The sequence below is a fragment of the Eleginops maclovinus genome, chromosome 13, assembly GCF_036324505.1.
Source record: "Eleginops maclovinus isolate JMC-PN-2008 ecotype Puerto Natales chromosome 13, JC_Emac_rtc_rv5, whole genome shotgun sequence".
Taxonomy (NCBI): domain Eukaryota; kingdom Metazoa; phylum Chordata; class Actinopteri; order Perciformes; family Eleginopidae; genus Eleginops; species Eleginops maclovinus.
Genome location: NC_086361.1, coordinates 5,571,385 through 5,589,992, shown reverse-complemented (window position 1 = coordinate 5,589,992; position 18,608 = coordinate 5,571,385). Strand labels below are relative to the sequence as shown.

The window sequence follows — 18,608 nt, the reverse complement described above, 5'->3', positions numbered from 1 at the left end:
GAATTGTTAAAAAATCAGCTCCTATCCTCTATTCCTATCTACTATTCCTTGACCTTTGCGTGAAACGTCACGGGGTTAAGGATCAGTGGATAGGAGAATTAGGAAAAGAGACTGCGGTGCTTTGAGAATCCGACTGCACTTATACTATCCCGTGTATTGATGATGAAGGACGTTACTAATGTGCATCTGCTGTGGGGAACTACAGTGTCTATAAAGCGGACTGCTTAAAGCGCACCAGACTTTGCACCGTACTCTCTGATGGTGTTGTTTTATGCTGTATGAACGTGGACAACAGGGAAACATATATTCTTCATTACATAGGTTGGAATTTAAATAAAAAAGGTAATAGAACATTTTGCTTGGCAAGCAAAATTTTCTATTAATCCAGATGAATCCCAATAGGCTACGTATGATTATATGAAATATTTTAAAATAAAGCGGATACAAGCAGCTGAAATGGGATTTCTCCGCAGGGTGGCTGGCATCTCCCTTAGGGATAAGGAGAGAAGTTCAGTCATCCGGGAGGGACTCGGAGTAGAACCGCTGCTCCTTCGCGTTGAAAGGAGCCAGTTGAGGTGGTTCTGGCACCTAGTGAGGATGCCACCTGGGCGCCTCCCTAGGGGGGTGTTCCAGACACGTCCAGCTGGGAAGAGACCGAGGGGTAGACCCAGGACCAGGTGGAGGGACTATATCTCTATATCTCTATGCTAATCCCCCAGTGGTTGATGTGGCCAGGGAAAGAGAAGTTTGGGGCTCTCTGCTGGAGCTGTTACCTCCGCGACCATGACAGATAAGCGGGAGAAGACGGATGGATGGATGGATGGCTGGATGGACAAATGTATTTATAATAAACTTGTTATGCCTTAACCTATCACTTTGTATATCACCATTAAGACATGTTTTAAAACCTTTAAGAAACACACAGAAATGTTGACTTTATTAGATAAATTCAGTAAAAAAGTAACGTTCATATTTCTCCTTTTGATTAACAGTGTCGAACGTTCAAAACAAAGCACTTTCGCAAGTTATGGCATAAGTTTTAATGGATTAATAAGCACCGTAACTTTCATGAAACGCATTTCTCCGTCACGATCGGCTGTTTCCGTGAACGGTCGAATGTTGTGTCACGGTGAAAGTTACGGCCGCAAGGCATTGTGGGATAGCATTTTCGCCTTTCCTCTCCATTTTTTCCTAAGCTAAAGGAGGCAAGGAAGTTTCAAAGCTCCTTTCCTATCATCTATACTTACAGAGAATTCGAACAGCTCTTATCATGGCGGCCACTTAGGTACTTCCGGGTCATTTCGCCCCGAACCTTCCTAAACTAAACAGACTATTCGACCGTACCCCCGGTTAGCCGTCTCTGACATACACTGCCCGGCCAAAAAAAAGGTCACCACCTGGATTTAACTAAGCAAATATGTAAGAGCCTCCCATTGGATAATTACTGCATGGGTGATTATGTTTCAGCTGGCAACAAGTTATTTAACCATAGCTTCTCATTTGTTAAACAGTCATGTCGAAAGACATATCCTGTGGTCGTGGAAAAGATGTTAATCTGTTCCAGAAGGATCAAATTATTGGCATGCATCAAGCAGAGAAAACATCTAAGGAGATTGCTGAAACTACTCAAATCGGGTTAAGAACTGTCCAACGCATTATTAAAAGCTGGAAGGACAGTGGGGAAACATCATCTTCCAGGAAAGAATGTGGTCGGAAAAAAATCTTGAATGATCGTGATCGCCGATCACTTAAACGTTTGGTGAAATCAAATCGTAGAAAAACAGTAGAAGTCACGGCTATGTTTAATAGTGAAAGTAAGAGCATTTCCACACGCACAATGCGAAGGGAACTCAAGGGATTGGGACTAAACAGCTGTGTAGCCGTAAGAAAACCACTTGTCAGTGAGACTAATCGGGAAAACCGGCTTCAATTTGCTAGGGAGCATAAAGACTGGACTCTGGAGCAATGGAAGAAGGTCATGTGGTCTGATCAGTCCAGATTTACCCTGTTCCAGAGTGATGGGCGCATCAGGGTAAGAAGAGAGGCGGCTGAAGTGATGCACCCATCATGCCTAGTGCCTACTGTACAAGCCTGTGGGGGCAGTGCTATGATCTGGGGTTGCTGCAGTTGGTCTGGTCTAGGTTCAGCAACGTTATGTGCCCAAAGAATGAGGTCAGCTGACTACCTGAATATACTAAATGACCAGGTTATTCCATCAATGGATTTTTTCTTCCCTGATGGCACGGGCATGTTCCAAGATGACAATGCCAGGATCCATCGGGCTCAAATTGTGAAACAGTGGTTCAGGGAGCATGAGACATCATTTTCACACATGGAGTGGCCCCCACAGAGTCCAGACCTGAACCCGATTGAGAATCTTTGGGATGTGCTGGAGAAGACTTTGCGCAGTGGTCCGAATCTCCCGTCATCAATTCAAGATCTTGGCGAAAAATTAATGCAACTCTGGACAGAAATAAATGTTGTGACATTGCAGAAGCTTGTGGAAACGATGCCACAGCGAATGTGTGCCATAATCAACGCTGAAGGCGGTCCAACGAAATATTAAGAGTGTGTGACCTTTTTTTTTGGCCAGGCAGTGTATTTTAGTTTCAGCAAGGAGGTACAATTAATTAAAATGAATTTAACTACTATTTAAGTAAAACTGTTTGTACTACATATACATACTCGTACAAGTAAATACATTGAATGTCTTACTTTAGTACAACAAATTAAAGTATCCCAATTAAGTTCCACAATATAAAATTAGGCAAATTTAGCTTTAGGCCATTTAATGTCACTTTTTAATAATTATAAGCATTGTTTTAACATTGGGCTTATTTTCAGCCTGGTAGCTTAACCTACAATCATTATCATTTATTAGTTAACTTGTATTTAGTTTGAATAATAATTATCTTCAGAGTAACAAAAGTTATCAAATACATGTATTTAGTTAAAATTCAATATTGGCTCTTAAGCATGAGTTAATATTAAATTGAAATAGTCAAGTAAAGTACATCAAAAGTGTACTTATGTTATGTGAGTACAGAGCGGGTAAGTAACTAAGTACATTTAGTCAAGTACTGTACTTCGATACAATCTGAATAACTTGAGTAATTTAACTTTATAGGATGTTATACTATACTTTTATAAGTACATGTCAAAGCATCTTTGGCTGCACACTACCTCTACTTATAGAGTATCCGTAATGTAAACTTACTTGATAAAACGTTTCCTAAAGTATACATTTGAATTGAGTTTTACTTGTAACAAAGTTATTTTTGAATCATGATATTACTAATTTCCCTTTTTGCTTAACATGAAGGGTTGAAATTGCTTATTTTATTTAAAACTGTTATTTACAATGTTTATTAGAATATTGACGGCTCAAATGTCACTGTTTAAATGAGTTTCTTATTCCATCTAGTGGCTGAAGAGATGAATTGAAGCAGCCTATTACCATTGACTGTATGCAGTACATCTCCAAAACCCTTGGAAAAAGGTTTTCATTGCATATTGTATTTACAATCAAGTACAAAAGTCTGTAAATGTATGTTCTATGGTTTTAAAAGTCCACAGGTAGGTCATGAAAACACAATAAATCTTGTGACAAAAACAAATACCACCTTATGGATCTAACAGAGCGGTCCTTGTTGGGTTTATTCCGTCTTACAATTACACATGAGTTTTATAATGCTGATTCTGGTATTCCTTAGAGGCAACACTCTATAGATTTCTTAAGGCTAACAAAAATAGTTAAGTAAAAAGAATGTAATGTGTGTGTTTGTGTGGGACGTGGGGTTTGTAATTTACATTACTGTTTAATGTAGCTTCTTTTTTATCTGTTCATTAATTTTGCATTTATATTCCTACACAAAATTATACTCAATATATATTTTCTAAAATAAGCAAAAAAAGACAGAGACCACATTCAGATTTCACATATTTCAGTTTTGCACTGTAAACAAACTTGATCCTTTTCCCAATAGAATATTAAGTAAACATATTTAACATATTTGTACATCTCATACATTTTCAACACACAGAGAAAGTAAATAAATTATTGCATCCGTTTAAAAACATCATCTTTTTCCATTCACAATGCACTTTAACACACGGCATGAGTGGATTTAAAAAGGTTCACATGTTCTTCAAAGAAGTGATGACACTGCAAATCCACATATTTTTCTAAGAAACGTTATTCTATCAGTAAGTCATAGTTCTTGGCACTTTCTAGAATCTGGATTGGATTATAAAAAACCTCTAGAAAGATCATTTATGTCAAGTAAAAGGCTTTTGGTGTATTCTTCTGTGTGAAAAGTGACTCCTTTGGTCCTTTTTTACCATCTGAAGCAATCAGAAAACCGACACAGCAGTGAACAAAGCAGCTAAAGTTACAGGGGTTAAAAGCACTTTAAAAATGCTATTTCATCATATGTATGATTGCTTCATAAAACAAATGGTCCCATTTCATTTAGCTTAATACATCTTAAAAAACACACAAGATCACCTACTTTTTTTTGGGTCTTATCTGAGGTGCTGTACAGTCCATGTAATATAAATGCTACTGTGAGCTTTTCCAACCATATACAGAACAAGAGTAAAAATATCCCTGATCCCTAATTTATTAGTAAAGGCAGGAAAATCCAGCAAATCATACTTTATTTTGATGTATAAAACTGCTTAACAATCATAAATCTCTTTGCTGGGTTTATAGTAGAAATGAGTTCAAATGGTCACCTGAGAATAAACGTTCTAAAATAGTATTGATAAAAGTCCTTCATAAAACTATCCTAGTCAATAAATGTTTCACTATGTTCTGGTCATAATAATGTCTTCACAGTTGTGAAATGAATAACGCATGTATTCCTATCAATTCTATCATTTCTACATGCATTGACAGAGGTAGAATATATCTGTTTTTCTGGGTTACAATGCACCCAAGAGTCTTTAAAGCTGTACCGTATGTGCCCCTTTTGTTTGTGTTGTTGTCTGTAGTGGTCGGAAGGTATATGTTTTATGTGGAAATGGACCTGCTCCTTTCTTTATCGGTCTCTGCTCTCTCCTCCTCTGTGATGGCCCACGGCTGGATCTTCGCGCTGCCGAATATGGTGTAGACGATAGCCCCGCCCACGTTGATCCCTGCTGCCACCCAGAACACCTTCCTCCAGCCCGCCATGGTGTGCTGACAACCACAGAAGAAGAAATGTATCATCAGATGTATACCAATACTTATACCAATGACCTGTACTCAGTAACATATTTCAACTATCACAATAGTACGATAACCCAATTATAACGTTGGGATTATTAAAACCAAATATAAGAATAATGTGATTTCTCCATTGTTTTGTAAGAAAGACGGAAAAGATTAACACAGTGCAGTGCACATATGCCTTGTAGTTGTGCAAAGGCTGTTATTACTCAAGGATTTAAAAAATATATGTATATATACAAACTATAACACTATAACTGTAAATGATGATGTTCAATAATCTGATTATCCTTTCATTTAGAATAGTGTTACATAAAAGTACAATATAGTAAAAAAGGGGGCATTTTCTGCAATGTGTACTTCAACTTTTGAACTTTGAATGCTTACATATTTAAAGAAACATTTTATAAATATATATATAGTTAGTAAAAGCTTTTAACTGGTCAAATATTAGCACAGTTAAAGTGTATTGTTAAAGTATAAAGAGTCTATATTGAATAAGATAAGATGGAACTTGATTTACCCCCGTGGGGAATACTATTTTGTTTAATATAGCCTGTGAATCAGTTCGACATTTCTTTTTATCTCTCTGGATTTCTCTAAATATATAATAAATATATATACATTTACAATATTATAGATGCTAACTTAAGTAAATGTATGACTATTTAGTGTAAGACTTACTACTTATAACTTACACCCTCAGTGAAGTATCCTGTAGCAATGGGTGCCAGGACTCCAGGAATGGTCCCGAATGTGTTGCTGATTCCCAGAAGGAATCCTGCATACCTGCAAAGACAGTGAAATAGCAAGTCGTTATTAACCTCAATGTTATACTTTCCATACAGTCAGTTTATAGTTATTACATTTACATTAATGTATGTACGTTTATGAGTAAGGTGGACCGAAACAGGAACATTTAACAGAGACTTACTTGGCAACAGTTCTGATAGTCAATTCATTCATAAAGTCAATTTCTACCAGTAATAGAAACGATTTCAAATAAACACAGTCTCTTTAGGAAGTATGTTTACAAGGATTTTTACATAAGTAACTGTATTATTTGAGTTTATTATATTGTAATTTATATAATATTTCTATATATATTTACCATCATCACACTATCATAAATGTGTTATAAAATAGCAAATTAATGAGTCTTGTAACTTTCATTTGCTTTCTCTGTTAACATCTTTGTAAACTCAATCTTTTAATCTCCTATCTTTTGGGTTTTGGACATTTAAAGGTGTAAATTGTAAGTCAATAGAAACAGCCACATGCAGCCATAAGCCTATTGATGGCTGTTTTTATAATGACAAAACTAGTGTCAATGGCTAAATTAGTCAGAAGTGAAGTTGTAGGGCAGTAACACCCACCGAGGGGCGATGTCTATCTGGTTGATGTAGACTCCAGAGGCGGTGATGCCTCCAAGGGTGGTGGAGAGAGTGAGGAAGGTGACGGCGAGGATGTGGCTGCAGCCGGCGTAACTCACAGCAACGAGGAAAGCTGCCTGGAGCAACAGACCTGCACACAGGAGGAAGTTAGGAGAGGAAGGAAACATCTGGTCAGGCTCCGGGGGGAATGGAACTCAAGTACTCTTCTTAATTGAAAGTTTTGAGGTAGTTTTACCCAATCAATCATAGAGCTTCAGTTTCTGAACAAAATAGTTGCTTAAAAAAAGAGTGAACAGTGCATACATACGTGCATATGTGAACTACACATGAGGGAGCTGAGACGAAAGGTGTATTTTACCTATGAGTGTGAAGAGCTTGCGTACGACTGTGATGCTGAACACCTCCCTCTCTATAATGCTGTCTGCCACCACGCCTGACAGCATCGACATCAGCCAGGCACCGAAGTACGGCAGAGCCGACAGCAAACCATTCTGGACACAAGACAGAGACATTATGTCAGAAAGGTTGTGTTCAGCCGAGGATAATGATAATAAAGCATGTTTGTCTTTGTCAGGTATCAACAGATGTGCATGTAAGTGATAAGAAACAGACACACTAAGGTGATGACACCTGGGAAAAGATTAAAGAAAGGGCAACAGCCAGCAGCTTGGTTATGTCTTATCAATACATTTTTTCTTTTAAAAAAAAGACTTATTTTAAGAGATATATACTATATATATCAATATGTGAAAAAATATTTCCACCATTATTATTTTATTTAAATTCCTACATATATTTATATATATCCAGTTTTTTATTTTACTCACGTACCTGTACCTACCCTGAACTACACACACACACACACACACACACACACACACACACACACACACACACACACACACACACACACACACACACACACACACACACACACACACATATACACTACTACTAATCAGGCTATAAGCAGTTCCAAAGCTCAATAATTTATATGTTTAAAGTGAATAATGTAATTACTTTGTTCAAGTTCATTTATAAACTGGACTGAGTGCTGGAAGAGATCTAGCATTAATTAAAATCCAAAGAGAAGAATCATATTTTAACATAGTTCTACTATTGGAAAGGGTAAGCTATATTTCATTTTTGTAAAATACACAACATTTTCAGTAGAAAGGGTGAAGTGAAAAGTTTAAAAGAACTTGAACATGTCCCTGACACATATGGACATAAGATGGAAGATGATAGTCTTGAAAGGGGTCAACTGGAATGGAACAATTAATGGAAACCTCACCGATTTGAGGTCAAAGTGCATGACGTTGTCCATGTATGTGGGCAGGGAGGTGAGCAGGGTGTAGTAGGACCAGTTTGAACACATCTGGGTTATGATGATGGCCCACAGAGGGACTGACATCGACATCGACAGCAGGGGAACGGACCAGCCATGACCTGTACCCTGCACATACATGACAAATCCTCAGAAAACAATCCATATAGCAAATAATGCCGAAAAATAAACACTTAGTGATTATCATAGAAATATATCACAAGCCTCACTTAATTATATATATGTCACTGTCACTTTCTACCTTGGGTTTCTTTTCTCACAGTTTGAACTGACATCTAAATACTGAACGTTATTTGACTTGGAACAGACAGAAGGCTGTCTCATTAAACATGGTTAGAAAGTTATCATATTTACGCTAGGTTTGTTATTACCATGTATGCAATTTCCCCCTCTGGTCAACATTTCAATAGCCTGTAATGTAATCACTATGTATATTGATTGGATGAGACCTTCGATTCCTGTGTCTTTCCTGTATAACGTGCTACTTTTTCTGATGTAACTTGGTCAGATCTGGTAGCAAAAGCTGCTGCAAATATCTGCCCTTCCTGCTGGAAATAACATTGATTTTATTACCAGAGGGTGATTAAGTGTGGAACTTCCACCGCAGTGATCATGGGTATCATGATCAGTGGTGGTAGATAAAACAAAAAACTGTTATATTATTACGTTGATGAAGGTAAAAGTATCTTATCGCCTGCTGACGAACCACTGCTGGGGGCTCTGATAAACATAAAAGCTTTTATATCTATATGTATCAATGAAAGTCTTAGTCTACTAAAAGGTTAAGGCCAATGTTAAAGAGTAGATGTACGTGCTTTTTATGTTATTGTAATCAAGTGTGAGCTAAAAGTATTTCACAAAACAACTAGTCCTAACAGAATAATGTAAAACATTAAATATCACACTGCTGATAACAGTGAACTAAATGAATGAACAGATTTACAGAGAAGGTACATTTACAAGCATATAACATCAATGTGTTGATATGGAAGATTTCATTAAGTCAAAAAGACAAGAACTATTCTCTTCTCATTTTAAGGTATTTTGATTTGTTGGGATTAGGAAATCTTAACAACAGAATGGCAGCTGAGGGGAAGAGGAAGTAAGAGAAACAGGAAGTTTCATAAGGAACTTAACAACATTTAATTGCCAGCTGAACAAGTTGGAAAATGGGTGAAAGTTGTGTGGGACAAGGTATTGACATAAAAGAAAAAGAATTCAAAAGTTAATTAAATGTACATTATTTAAGAAAATCTAAAACAGAACCAAGACAATATAAAATTGAATAATACAAATTAATTCATTTTAGCTTTAACTTGTGAAATAGTTAAGGTGACAGCTTGGATTTCTGTCACCTTTTGTGGCATTTAACCACAGAATTAAAATTCAGGCTGCAATTGCTTCACATGATTTAATTATTGCAGTAAATAAAAATCCATTTAACCAGGCTATTCAGCTTGGGTCAGATGTTAACCAACTTGTTTCTTCTAACTGTGGTGGTTAAAGAGGACCTAACTTAATCAATTCATCCAAAACTCCCTTCAGACATACAGACTGAAGTGTTGTTAGATGACCAGTGTGGCTAAAAGTTGAAAACTGCACGTGATTTGCTACCTCCATAGTGGCAATACTGGGACACTACCAGTGGACTCATAGTACTAATTTTTGTATATAAATCCAAAGGAGCTACCATAAAGCAGAGCATGTCTTTGTTCAGTATTCTCTCATCAAGCATATTTTAAATAAATACATTTCTATACCTTTCTAATCTTTACAGCTTTCTTGCTTACAAAAATGTGGGGTAATATTGAGAAAAGTTAGCTACAAGTCACAGTAAATAAAGCGTATTGCATGTGTACCTGAGGTCCAATGGATTTTATGATGTAGTCTTTCTCCTCCTTGCTGATTCGAGGGTGGGTGCGAGGGTCATCAGATACGAAAATAAACCAGACGACTGCCCAAAGGCAACCAGCAGCTCCTGAGGGAAAGAGAGAGCAGGTTTTATTGGATATGGTGAATAATTGAAGCAGGGTTGAAAATGAGTGTCAGATGTCATAACGAAATCAAAGCTCTAAAGGTATTTTTGTAGAAGCTCTGAGAAAATAGAGATGTCTATGTTTGACTGGACTATGTTTAATGTTCATTCTTCAACTTGAACTAAAAAAGAAAAACTGTTGGAAAACAATAACCTTAAATGGGCCATATTGTGCATTTTGTGGCTCCCTTTCCTGTAGTCTGTTTTATAAGTTTTTGTGCATGTAAATGGTCTGCAATGGTTAAAATCCCAATGTTCCCTCCAGAGGGAGTTTCTCTGGGCTCTGGTTTCAGACAGAGGGTGACAAGAGGTGCCGCAGCACACACAGGCAGTATGAGAAAAATAAAGAGCTTTTTGAACATTAAAGCATGGAGACATGTCCCAGTAGAGACACTAAATACTAATATGAAAATGAGCATAACAGGGTTCCTTTAACACTTTAAGTTTCCAAAGTAACACACTGTCACTATCCAACCGTGTTAGTGTGAAGGTAAAACATCACAGAAAGGCTCATCATTTGAATGCGAGTGTTATACCAGACATTGGTGAATTGTTCCTTCAGAGTCCGCCACATCTCAACATTCTAAAGATATGTGACTGATTGCTCGTTGTCAAGTACAGTATTTTTGCATCAACATTTATGTCAAGCATCTACCACTGTGGTATGTTTTATGTGAAAAACTAATGTGTATCTAGATCAGGATATTAGTCTGTGATTGTATTTGGTGTCCGTCTTCACCACAGAGGTAGAAGACAGCAGGCCACCCTAAGGCTTGGCAGATGACGCCGGTGAGAGGCAGAGCAACAAAGGCCCCAAAGTTTCCCCCAGATCCCGACAGAGTCATCAGGCGAGAGCGCTCCAGAGGAGGAGCCCAGCGAGCCCACATCGCCATCATGGCCGGGAACGTCACACCCTGAAAAAACATGAGTGAGGCAGCAGAGAGGGAGACAGCAGAGAGGGAGACGGATTAGAAAATGTCTTTGTTCATATCAACTTTGGAAGATTAGCAATACAGATGTCTCCTGCGCAACAATACTTCTGGGATGTAAAATAAAGCTTAAAAGATAAATGAGCAATTACTCTGATTAAACCAATCCACCATTTAAGTTATTTTAAAAAACAATCTACTGTATAGACCAAACAATTATTTGATTAATCGCAGGGTTGGTACAGCTTTAAAAAAAGTTACCTTCAAGCAGTTGCACCTAAACCTTAAGCAAAAATGTCCAGACTCTCAAAGCCTTTATCTTCACATCTCAATTGTAACCATTAATGTACATTTTCAAAATGTACAATGTAAAATAATTATAACTTTGTTTAATTTACCAGCTGATCAGGATCCTTTAACGCTGTGTAATGCTTCTTTGCTAGCTCTGGTTCCCTGCATGTCTTGTGTGAGCGGTCAGTAGACAACAGAAAATATACAACTACAGGTGTGTTCCATCCCAAATAATAAAAGACTTAGTGTAGATGAACTCAAGATTACGTTAAAAATCATAATTTGACATAACGGGTAATCAAATGTTTTAAAACGTTCAAGATTATTTATTTTTTACAAATTCTGTACTCAAGAAAATAATCAGCAGATTAATCAATATAGAAAAAGTGTTAGTTTAAAATCAACTAAAACTTAAAGGGGAAAATGATTTCCTCTCAATCACAGACTGTTCACACAAGTATTGAAATAATATTACAATAAGAAAAGGAGTTTAAGTAATTAATTTAACTATTCAATTCATTTTGAATATACTGTCTGTTTAAATTGGTGTGGCGTTAAAATGTTTTGCCAAATTTAAAATCCATTAAAATTTGTATTACCCTATTTTTACGTTTGAAAAACAACTTGCCCTAAATAAAAGAAACCTCGGGAGAGGGTGTTGCATGGGCCAAGTAAGAACCCATTACATTTTGGAAAGAGAACCTGAACTCCTGCGCTTAGCTCAACACTCTTACCTCTCCGAAGCCCTCCAGCGCTCGTAGTGCAAACAGCCAGTAGGACCCCATCTGTGCAGCCAGAGGGGTAAGCAGCGTGAGGAAAGCAGTGCCCAGCACTCCCACACCCAGGAAGATACTCCCCCCGTAGTGACCGGATAGGTAGCCCCCCGGAATCTGTGTGCACAGGTATCCGAAGAAGAAGGCTCCCAGCAGCCAGCCCTGAGTCTCCGAGTCCCAGGGGTACTGGGGAATCTGGGAAAGGAGCAGGGAGACAGGGAGTGTTATAAGAAAGGCATGAGACGTAGTCAAACCAAAACATAAATATACTAAATTAATTACAAAATCCTCAATTTGAATGAAATGATTAATTGGATAAAATTAGTATTTTTTATGAAATTAACTTTATTAAATTAATGTTTTAACACAGACAGATATGTTCCAAAGCAAGGCAAAATATTTGACCAGAGAAACACTTTTGGGGAGTTTTGGTAATCATTACATCCATCTTTATAAAAACATGCTGACTTATGAACTTCTGGACTTTTGGAAGTTTTTGATTACAAAAACAATCCTACGCAGCCACCACTGGAATCTCAATCTACAAAAATACTTTTAACAAATGATATAGTTATAACATCATATGTATCTGCTACTTTCCAAAAATATTATGTCAAACACAATGAATAGGTATTGATAAGTATATCTTATCTAATATTTTCTTTATTTTCCAGATACGGTAATCTGGAAAATAACTGTTTAATTTAAGTCATTATCTTCCTCCATACAGATTTGCAGAGTAGTTATGGCTTTCCTTACTTCATTTAAACAAAACAAACAAACAAACAAACTGTCTAACTAACTGATAACATGTTATCTTGTAGCAGGTTCCTTATCGAATGTCCAGGGGAAGAAAGGTTTGTTCCAGACTGCATACATGTTGTTATTGTTGGTCACATGAGGATGAGTGGAAGGGGAGATGTATTCATGTATTTATATAATGTATATAATGTAAAATGTATACAGAATCTATGGGATTGACTGTTACCCCCGCAGGTTGATGGAAAGAGTCGCTGCTGTTATCCCCTTCCGGTGGCAGTGGACAGGCGGAGATCACAGAGCTATTTGGGGCTGGTTCGGGGTCTGTGGTATTCACCATGGCTACCATGGCAACACTGAGGTTGACACGGAGCCCGTAGACCACGGAGAACCCGCAGAACATCAGGAAGGCCAGGTTGAGGCGCGCCGAGCAGCACTGAGGAGGAACTGATCACACAGAACATGTAACACAATGAATTTCACATGAAGGGAGGACTGAGGTCCATTTTTTATCTATTGAGAAAGTTATGGTACGTTTTTGAAAGAATTGTTTTAACATTGTTTTAATTACTGTCACAAATCAGAAAACAAACTTATGAAAACTGGTATTATGCTGGTTTTTGAAGATAACTACCCCCATCAATATATCATATCTAACAATAAATCAAATGTGATCAGCATTTTATGTTAAATTGATATTTAGTTAATTTAATAACAATATAGGTTCAAAGAAAAACAACAGCTTAGTAAATAATAATATAGTTATATACACAAGTAAATTATGTAAACAATTTTAATGTGACTTAATAATGCAAGAAATACTACTCAATATGCCAGCACATGACTTCTTATGTTTATATAATATTTATTGGCTACATCAGTTTAACTGCAGACACTTGATGGTCAGCTGCCTCATTAAAATCTCACATAGAACTAGCAGGGAGGCGCTGATCTGTACACGATACCATAAAATAATAAAGTAAATGACCTGTTGTTACACTGCCGGCATTACGGCAAACTATGTTTTTCATGTTGAAAACAGAAGCATTATACTATTTTGCTATAATTCTTAGACAATATTTCTTAAGAGCAAAATAAATGTTTAATGTCAGGCTTGAAGTTGGAATGGCTTTGTTTGCATAACACTCAATTTGAGTTATGTTGAATTATTTCTCGACATTTATACAGTGAAGGAAATAAGTATTTGATCCCCTGTCGATTTTGTAAGTTTGCCCAGAAATGAAAAGTCTATACTTTTAAGGGAAGTTTTATTTTAACAGTGAGAGACAGAATATCAAAAAGAAAATCCAGAAATGTAGATAAAAAAAAAGATATAAATTGATTTGCGTTTCATTGGGGGAAATAAGCATTTGATCCCCTTGCAACCAACAAGAATTCTGACTCCCAAGGACCGGTTAATTAAGTCCTCTCGCTTTAAGTCCTCCTAATATCAACTCTTTACCTGGATAAAAGACACCTGTCCATGTCAATGAATCAGATTACAACCTCTCCACCGAGGGCAAGACCAGAGACAGGTTTTGTGATCATGGTGGAACTAATGTCTAAGGACATCAAGGACAAGACTGTAGACCGGCACACGGCTGCATAGAAGACAAGACCACCAGCAAGCAGCTTGGTGAGAAAGAGACAACTGGTTTAATTATTAGAAAATGGAAGAAGCTCAAAATGACCATCAATCGCCCTCGGTCTGGGGCTCCACCATCTAAGATCTCGCCTCTTGGGGCATCAGTGATCATGAGAAAGGTGAGGGGTCAGCCAATAACTACACAGGAGGGACTTGTTAATGATCTGAAGGCAGCTGGGATCACAGTCACCAAGAAAACTATTGGTAACACACTGCACCATAGTGGATGAAAAACCTGCAGCGCCCGCAGGGGTCCCCCGCTCAAGAAGGCCGTCTGAAGTCTGCCAGTGATCCTCTGAATGATTCAGAGAAGGCTTATGAGAAGATGATGTGGTCAGATGAGACCAAAGTCCAGATCTCAGACATCAACTCGACATGTCGTGTTTGGAAGAACAGAAATGCTGCCTATGACCCCAAGAACACCATCCCCAGCATCAAGCATGGAGGTGGAAACAGTATACTTCGGGGGAGTTTCTCTCCTAAGGTGACAGAGCCATTCACCGGTTCGAGGGGATGATGGAAGGGGCCATGTATCGTAAAATATTGGCTGATAACCTCCTTCCCTCAGCCTGGACACTGAACATGGGACATGGATAGGTCTTCCAGCACGACAATGACCCAAAACATACGGCCAAGGCAACTAAGGAGTGGCTAAAGAAGAAGCCCATTAAGGTGTTTGAGGGGCATAGCCAGTCTCCGGACCTCCATCCCATAGAAAATCTGTGGAGGGAGCTGAAGCTTCCAGTTGCCAAACATCAGCTTCCAAACCTTAAGGATTTTGAGGGAATCTGCAGTGGACCAAAATCTGTCCTGAGATGTGCGCTAACATGGTGACCAACTACAAGAAGCATCTGACCTCTGTGCTGTCCAAGTCATGTTTTACAAGGGGATCAAATACTTATTTCCACCAATTAAACATAAATCAATTTATATCTTTTTTAATGTGTATTTCTGGATTTTCTTTATGATATTCTGTCTCTCACTGTGAAAATAAACCTACCATTAAAAGTATAGACTGTTTATTTCTTTGTAAGTGGGTAAACTAAATAAATCGGCAGGGGATCCAATACTTATTTCCTTCACTATACAGTATATATATTGTTCTGATTGGTTAGTTTTTCTGTTCATTTTGTTTCTTTCTCATTTTGATTATTTATTTTGTATTGCCTAAATTATGTTTATGCCAGTGGATCTCAAATAATAAATGTGTCAATTTATCTTAGGTTAACAAAATGTCCACTGTTGCCCATAAAGTTGGAATAATTTGTTTTCAGACACACATTCCTCTTTTGAATTGTGTTTTACTTTTCAATCTGATATGTTTGGAAGAGATTGATCAATAAAGTTTTGAGATGATACACACTTTATCTATCAATAATAAATCAGATTGTCGCAATCATTTCATAAGAAGAGGTACAAAATATTTTATTCCAACTTTATGGGCAACAGTGTATATGTTTGCTTGGACTTCTAAGACCAAACGATAAAACAATTCAACAATAAGCAATGTAATTGATAATGAAGATAATTGCAGGATGCCACCATAATGATTATGTGCTGCCAAAGATAAACACACCTGGATCATTCTCGATGAGGGGTTCAGTGTCCTCGCCTTCGTCCAAAGGGGCCGTGTTGATGGAGTTGCCATCTGGTAGCGGCATGGCCCTCTTCCGAGCCGGGAAAAATCAAGTCGGTAAAGTTATGTCTCTGAGCATTGGTGTCCGCGCAACCTGCTGGATGGAAGAAGGTAGTCATTTAAAAAACAGTAACGCACAAGAGGGATGTGAGAAAAACACATGAGCAAGACAAGTAAATACAAGAAGACAAGTGAAGTTAAACAACACATAAACGTTTCACCAAACGTGCAACTTACCAGAGTCACTGAAGCTCGGGATGGATACACTGCAGAGGGAGAGAGATGATGGAGGGGAGGAAGGAGCTCAGCCTGAGTCTGTCTTTTTATTAAACTGGGACCTGTAAATAAGAAATAAATAAGGTCACATTAGAACAAAACATATTTTATTCTTTTATCTTTAAAACATCTAATTTAAAATAGAGCTTCAATGAGTATTCGACTAATTGATCAAAGGATTATGATTATTGCTACCTTTTTTATAAATCAATTAAAAGTTTAAAGTAATTTTTTTATGTAAAAAAGGTCAGAAAATGCTGCTTCTCAAATATGGAAACTTTCAGCTTTTTCTTCTCTTTGTTTTACATCAAATCCAAGTGAATTTGTCTGCTTTTTGACTGACAAATTATTACATTTAAAGACATACAATCAACTCTTCTCTGACCTTTAACAGACCGAACAATGAATCCGTTAACCAAGAATATTAATCAGCAATGTATCAAAAATAGTAATAATGACCAAAAATACGCATTTTATGTGCCATACGTGATATCAGGTACATTTGTCTAGACATTTGTCTATTGTCTATACTATGTTTTTTTAGGGAAGGATGTAAATGCTGTGAGTTTCACTTCTCAGTCAAACTTGATGCTGTTAAGCTTTAACAGGCAAAAAAAAAGACTCATGATGCTGCTGCTTCTAAACCTGTTATTTAGTAACTGATAAATAGAAAATACTACAGAGCTTGTTTATGCATTTTCTGACAAGATCAAAACACGTCTTTGGGGATCGAGCTGAATTTCATATGAGGTGAGGATTTCTCAAGAGAGTGTATTCAATTATCTCACTTTATAACAGGACAGGATCGTCCGAAGCAGCTGATCTGAGGTTATCACAACAATAAACTGTTAGAATGACAGTGAATAAACATGTAATTATCACTACAGTTTAATCTCACTGAATTTCCTATTCCAAATCAATACTTAATGTCTGAGCTTAGGAATGTGCCAACTATCCATAACGGCTTACAGCTTTGAAACCTCTGAACACAATGTGTTAGTCAGCAAATAGCAGGCAAACAGTGCATCTTTTTCAAGACATACAAAGTGTCATTACTAATTGGAACTGTTGGAACATAGTGAAAAATAGTAACCACCATTTCCTAAAGACCCAAAGTAATTTCTTTAAATTGCATGACAAACTCCAACATTTAAATATATCTGATTAAAGATCACATAAAACATGTGACTCATTTCTGACTTTCAAAGTTGTTTTGTCATGTGTTAAACAGGTGTACACAGTTATATGGGTGTAACATTAAGCTGTCTTTGGCTCTTTCTGCTGTACAAATGGAAATTTCCCCTCTGTGGGATGATAAAAGGTATTCTGATTATGATTATAGTAAAAGTCAATGTGTGTACAAGAAGAAAGAAGTCAAACTGGAAAAACTGTCTGTGTGAGAAGACAGGTTGCACCACATATAGGTATACTGTATATGTGGACTCCAAAAACATGTCCTGAAGTTTCCTTTTAATTTCTCTCACAATAGTATTCCGCTCTGGAGTTTAGCTACAGGATATGTGCTGGATATTAAGATGTAACTGCCACCTATTTTAAAGCATAGTTGAAACCCTTATCTTAAGACAAGTCTTCAAAAGGTCAAATACAAGTAAATAAAGGTTAAAATGTTACCCTAAAATAAAATGTATACTGTAGCATACTTTTGCCATTACCATGTGACCCATGGCTGTGATTGTGCAGCTATGTTTGTGTGATTGCTCATGATATCCTGAGATAAACAGCCCAATTCAGTCATACATCTGAAACAATGACTGTATTATGCACAGTAAAGTGTCCATTCTATTTTTTGGCATGCTTTTAAGATTTTTATCTTTGCCTGGACCCCAGGAAGCTAATTCTCTTTGTAAGGTAATGAACATCTTAAAAATCATCATGTCTGTTTAGTGCCAAGTTTATAGAGGTCATTACAATACATATACATTTACAGATACATAACAAAAACATATTACACAGGTCAGTGAGTATGAGCAGAACACTACATCCCTGAACATGCTAGTTAGGTCTTGAATAGAGCATCGCTTCTTACCTATTTATATCTAATTTAACTACTGGTATTACTATTTCGTGAAATACATCTTACCTTGTGGAGGTTTCAAAGACAATTGGTTAAGGCAAGCTGAACGTTACAGAAAGTAAAACATAAAATGTATCATGTCGATTTTGTCATTATCTCAGCTGGCGAGACAACAAATGCACTGTGTTGCTGTTTTTCACCACTGTTAGAGAAAAACAGTCATGTGACGAGGAAGCGCAGATCTATAAAACGATGGAGTGGCTAGGCCTGCTTTC

General features: G+C 37.2%; 1 protein-coding gene and 1 long non-coding RNA gene across 4 annotated transcripts; one reads left to right on the top strand and one right to left on the bottom strand.

Moving 5' to 3' along the window:
* Positions 1 to 6,257, top strand: LOC134874964 (uncharacterized). Its single transcript, XR_010167151.1, has 3 exons — positions 1 to 838; positions 3,425 to 3,499; positions 4,996 to 6,257. It is a non-coding gene; the product is annotated as an uncharacterized LOC134874964 (long non-coding RNA).
* Positions 3,928 to 18,557, bottom strand: si:ch1073-513e17.1 (sialin). Of its 3 annotated transcripts, none has more exons than XM_063899273.1 (12): positions 18,400 to 18,557; positions 16,260 to 16,360; positions 15,963 to 16,119; positions 12,971 to 13,188; positions 11,944 to 12,177; positions 10,729 to 10,903; positions 9,814 to 9,932; positions 7,901 to 8,062; positions 6,965 to 7,097; positions 6,589 to 6,736; positions 5,897 to 6,001; positions 3,928 to 5,182 (listed from the first exon to the last, which is right to left on the bottom strand). In XM_063899273.1, the coding sequence occupies exons 3-12, from the start codon at positions 16,045 to 16,047 to the stop codon at positions 4,948 to 4,950; spliced, it is 1,614 nt and encodes a 537-aa protein (XP_063755343.1). In that variant the 5' UTR covers positions 16,048 to 16,119; positions 16,260 to 16,360; positions 18,400 to 18,557; the 3' UTR covers positions 3,928 to 4,947. The 3 variants fall into 3 exon arrangements, with proteins under 3 accessions (XP_063755343.1, XP_063755345.1, XP_063755344.1); XM_063899275.1 differs by having other exon boundaries at positions 5,911 to 6,001; XM_063899274.1 differs by having other exon boundaries at positions 15,963 to 16,116.
* Positions 18,558 to 18,608: the final 51 nt, after the last annotated feature.

Coding starts and splice junctions, on each gene's coding strand:
- si:ch1073-513e17.1 (XM_063899273.1), bottom strand. CDS start 16,047: ATGCCGCTACCAGATGGCAACTCCATCAACACGGCCCCTTTGGACGAA. Junction 12,178..12,970: donor CTTTCCATCAACCTGCGGGG/GTAACAGTCAAT, acceptor CTCCTTTCCCAG/ATTCCCCAGTACCCCTGGGA. Junction 10,904..11,943: donor CGCTGGAGGGCTTCGGAGAG/GTAAGAGTGTTG, acceptor ATGTTTTTTCAG/GGTGTGACGTTCCCGGCCAT.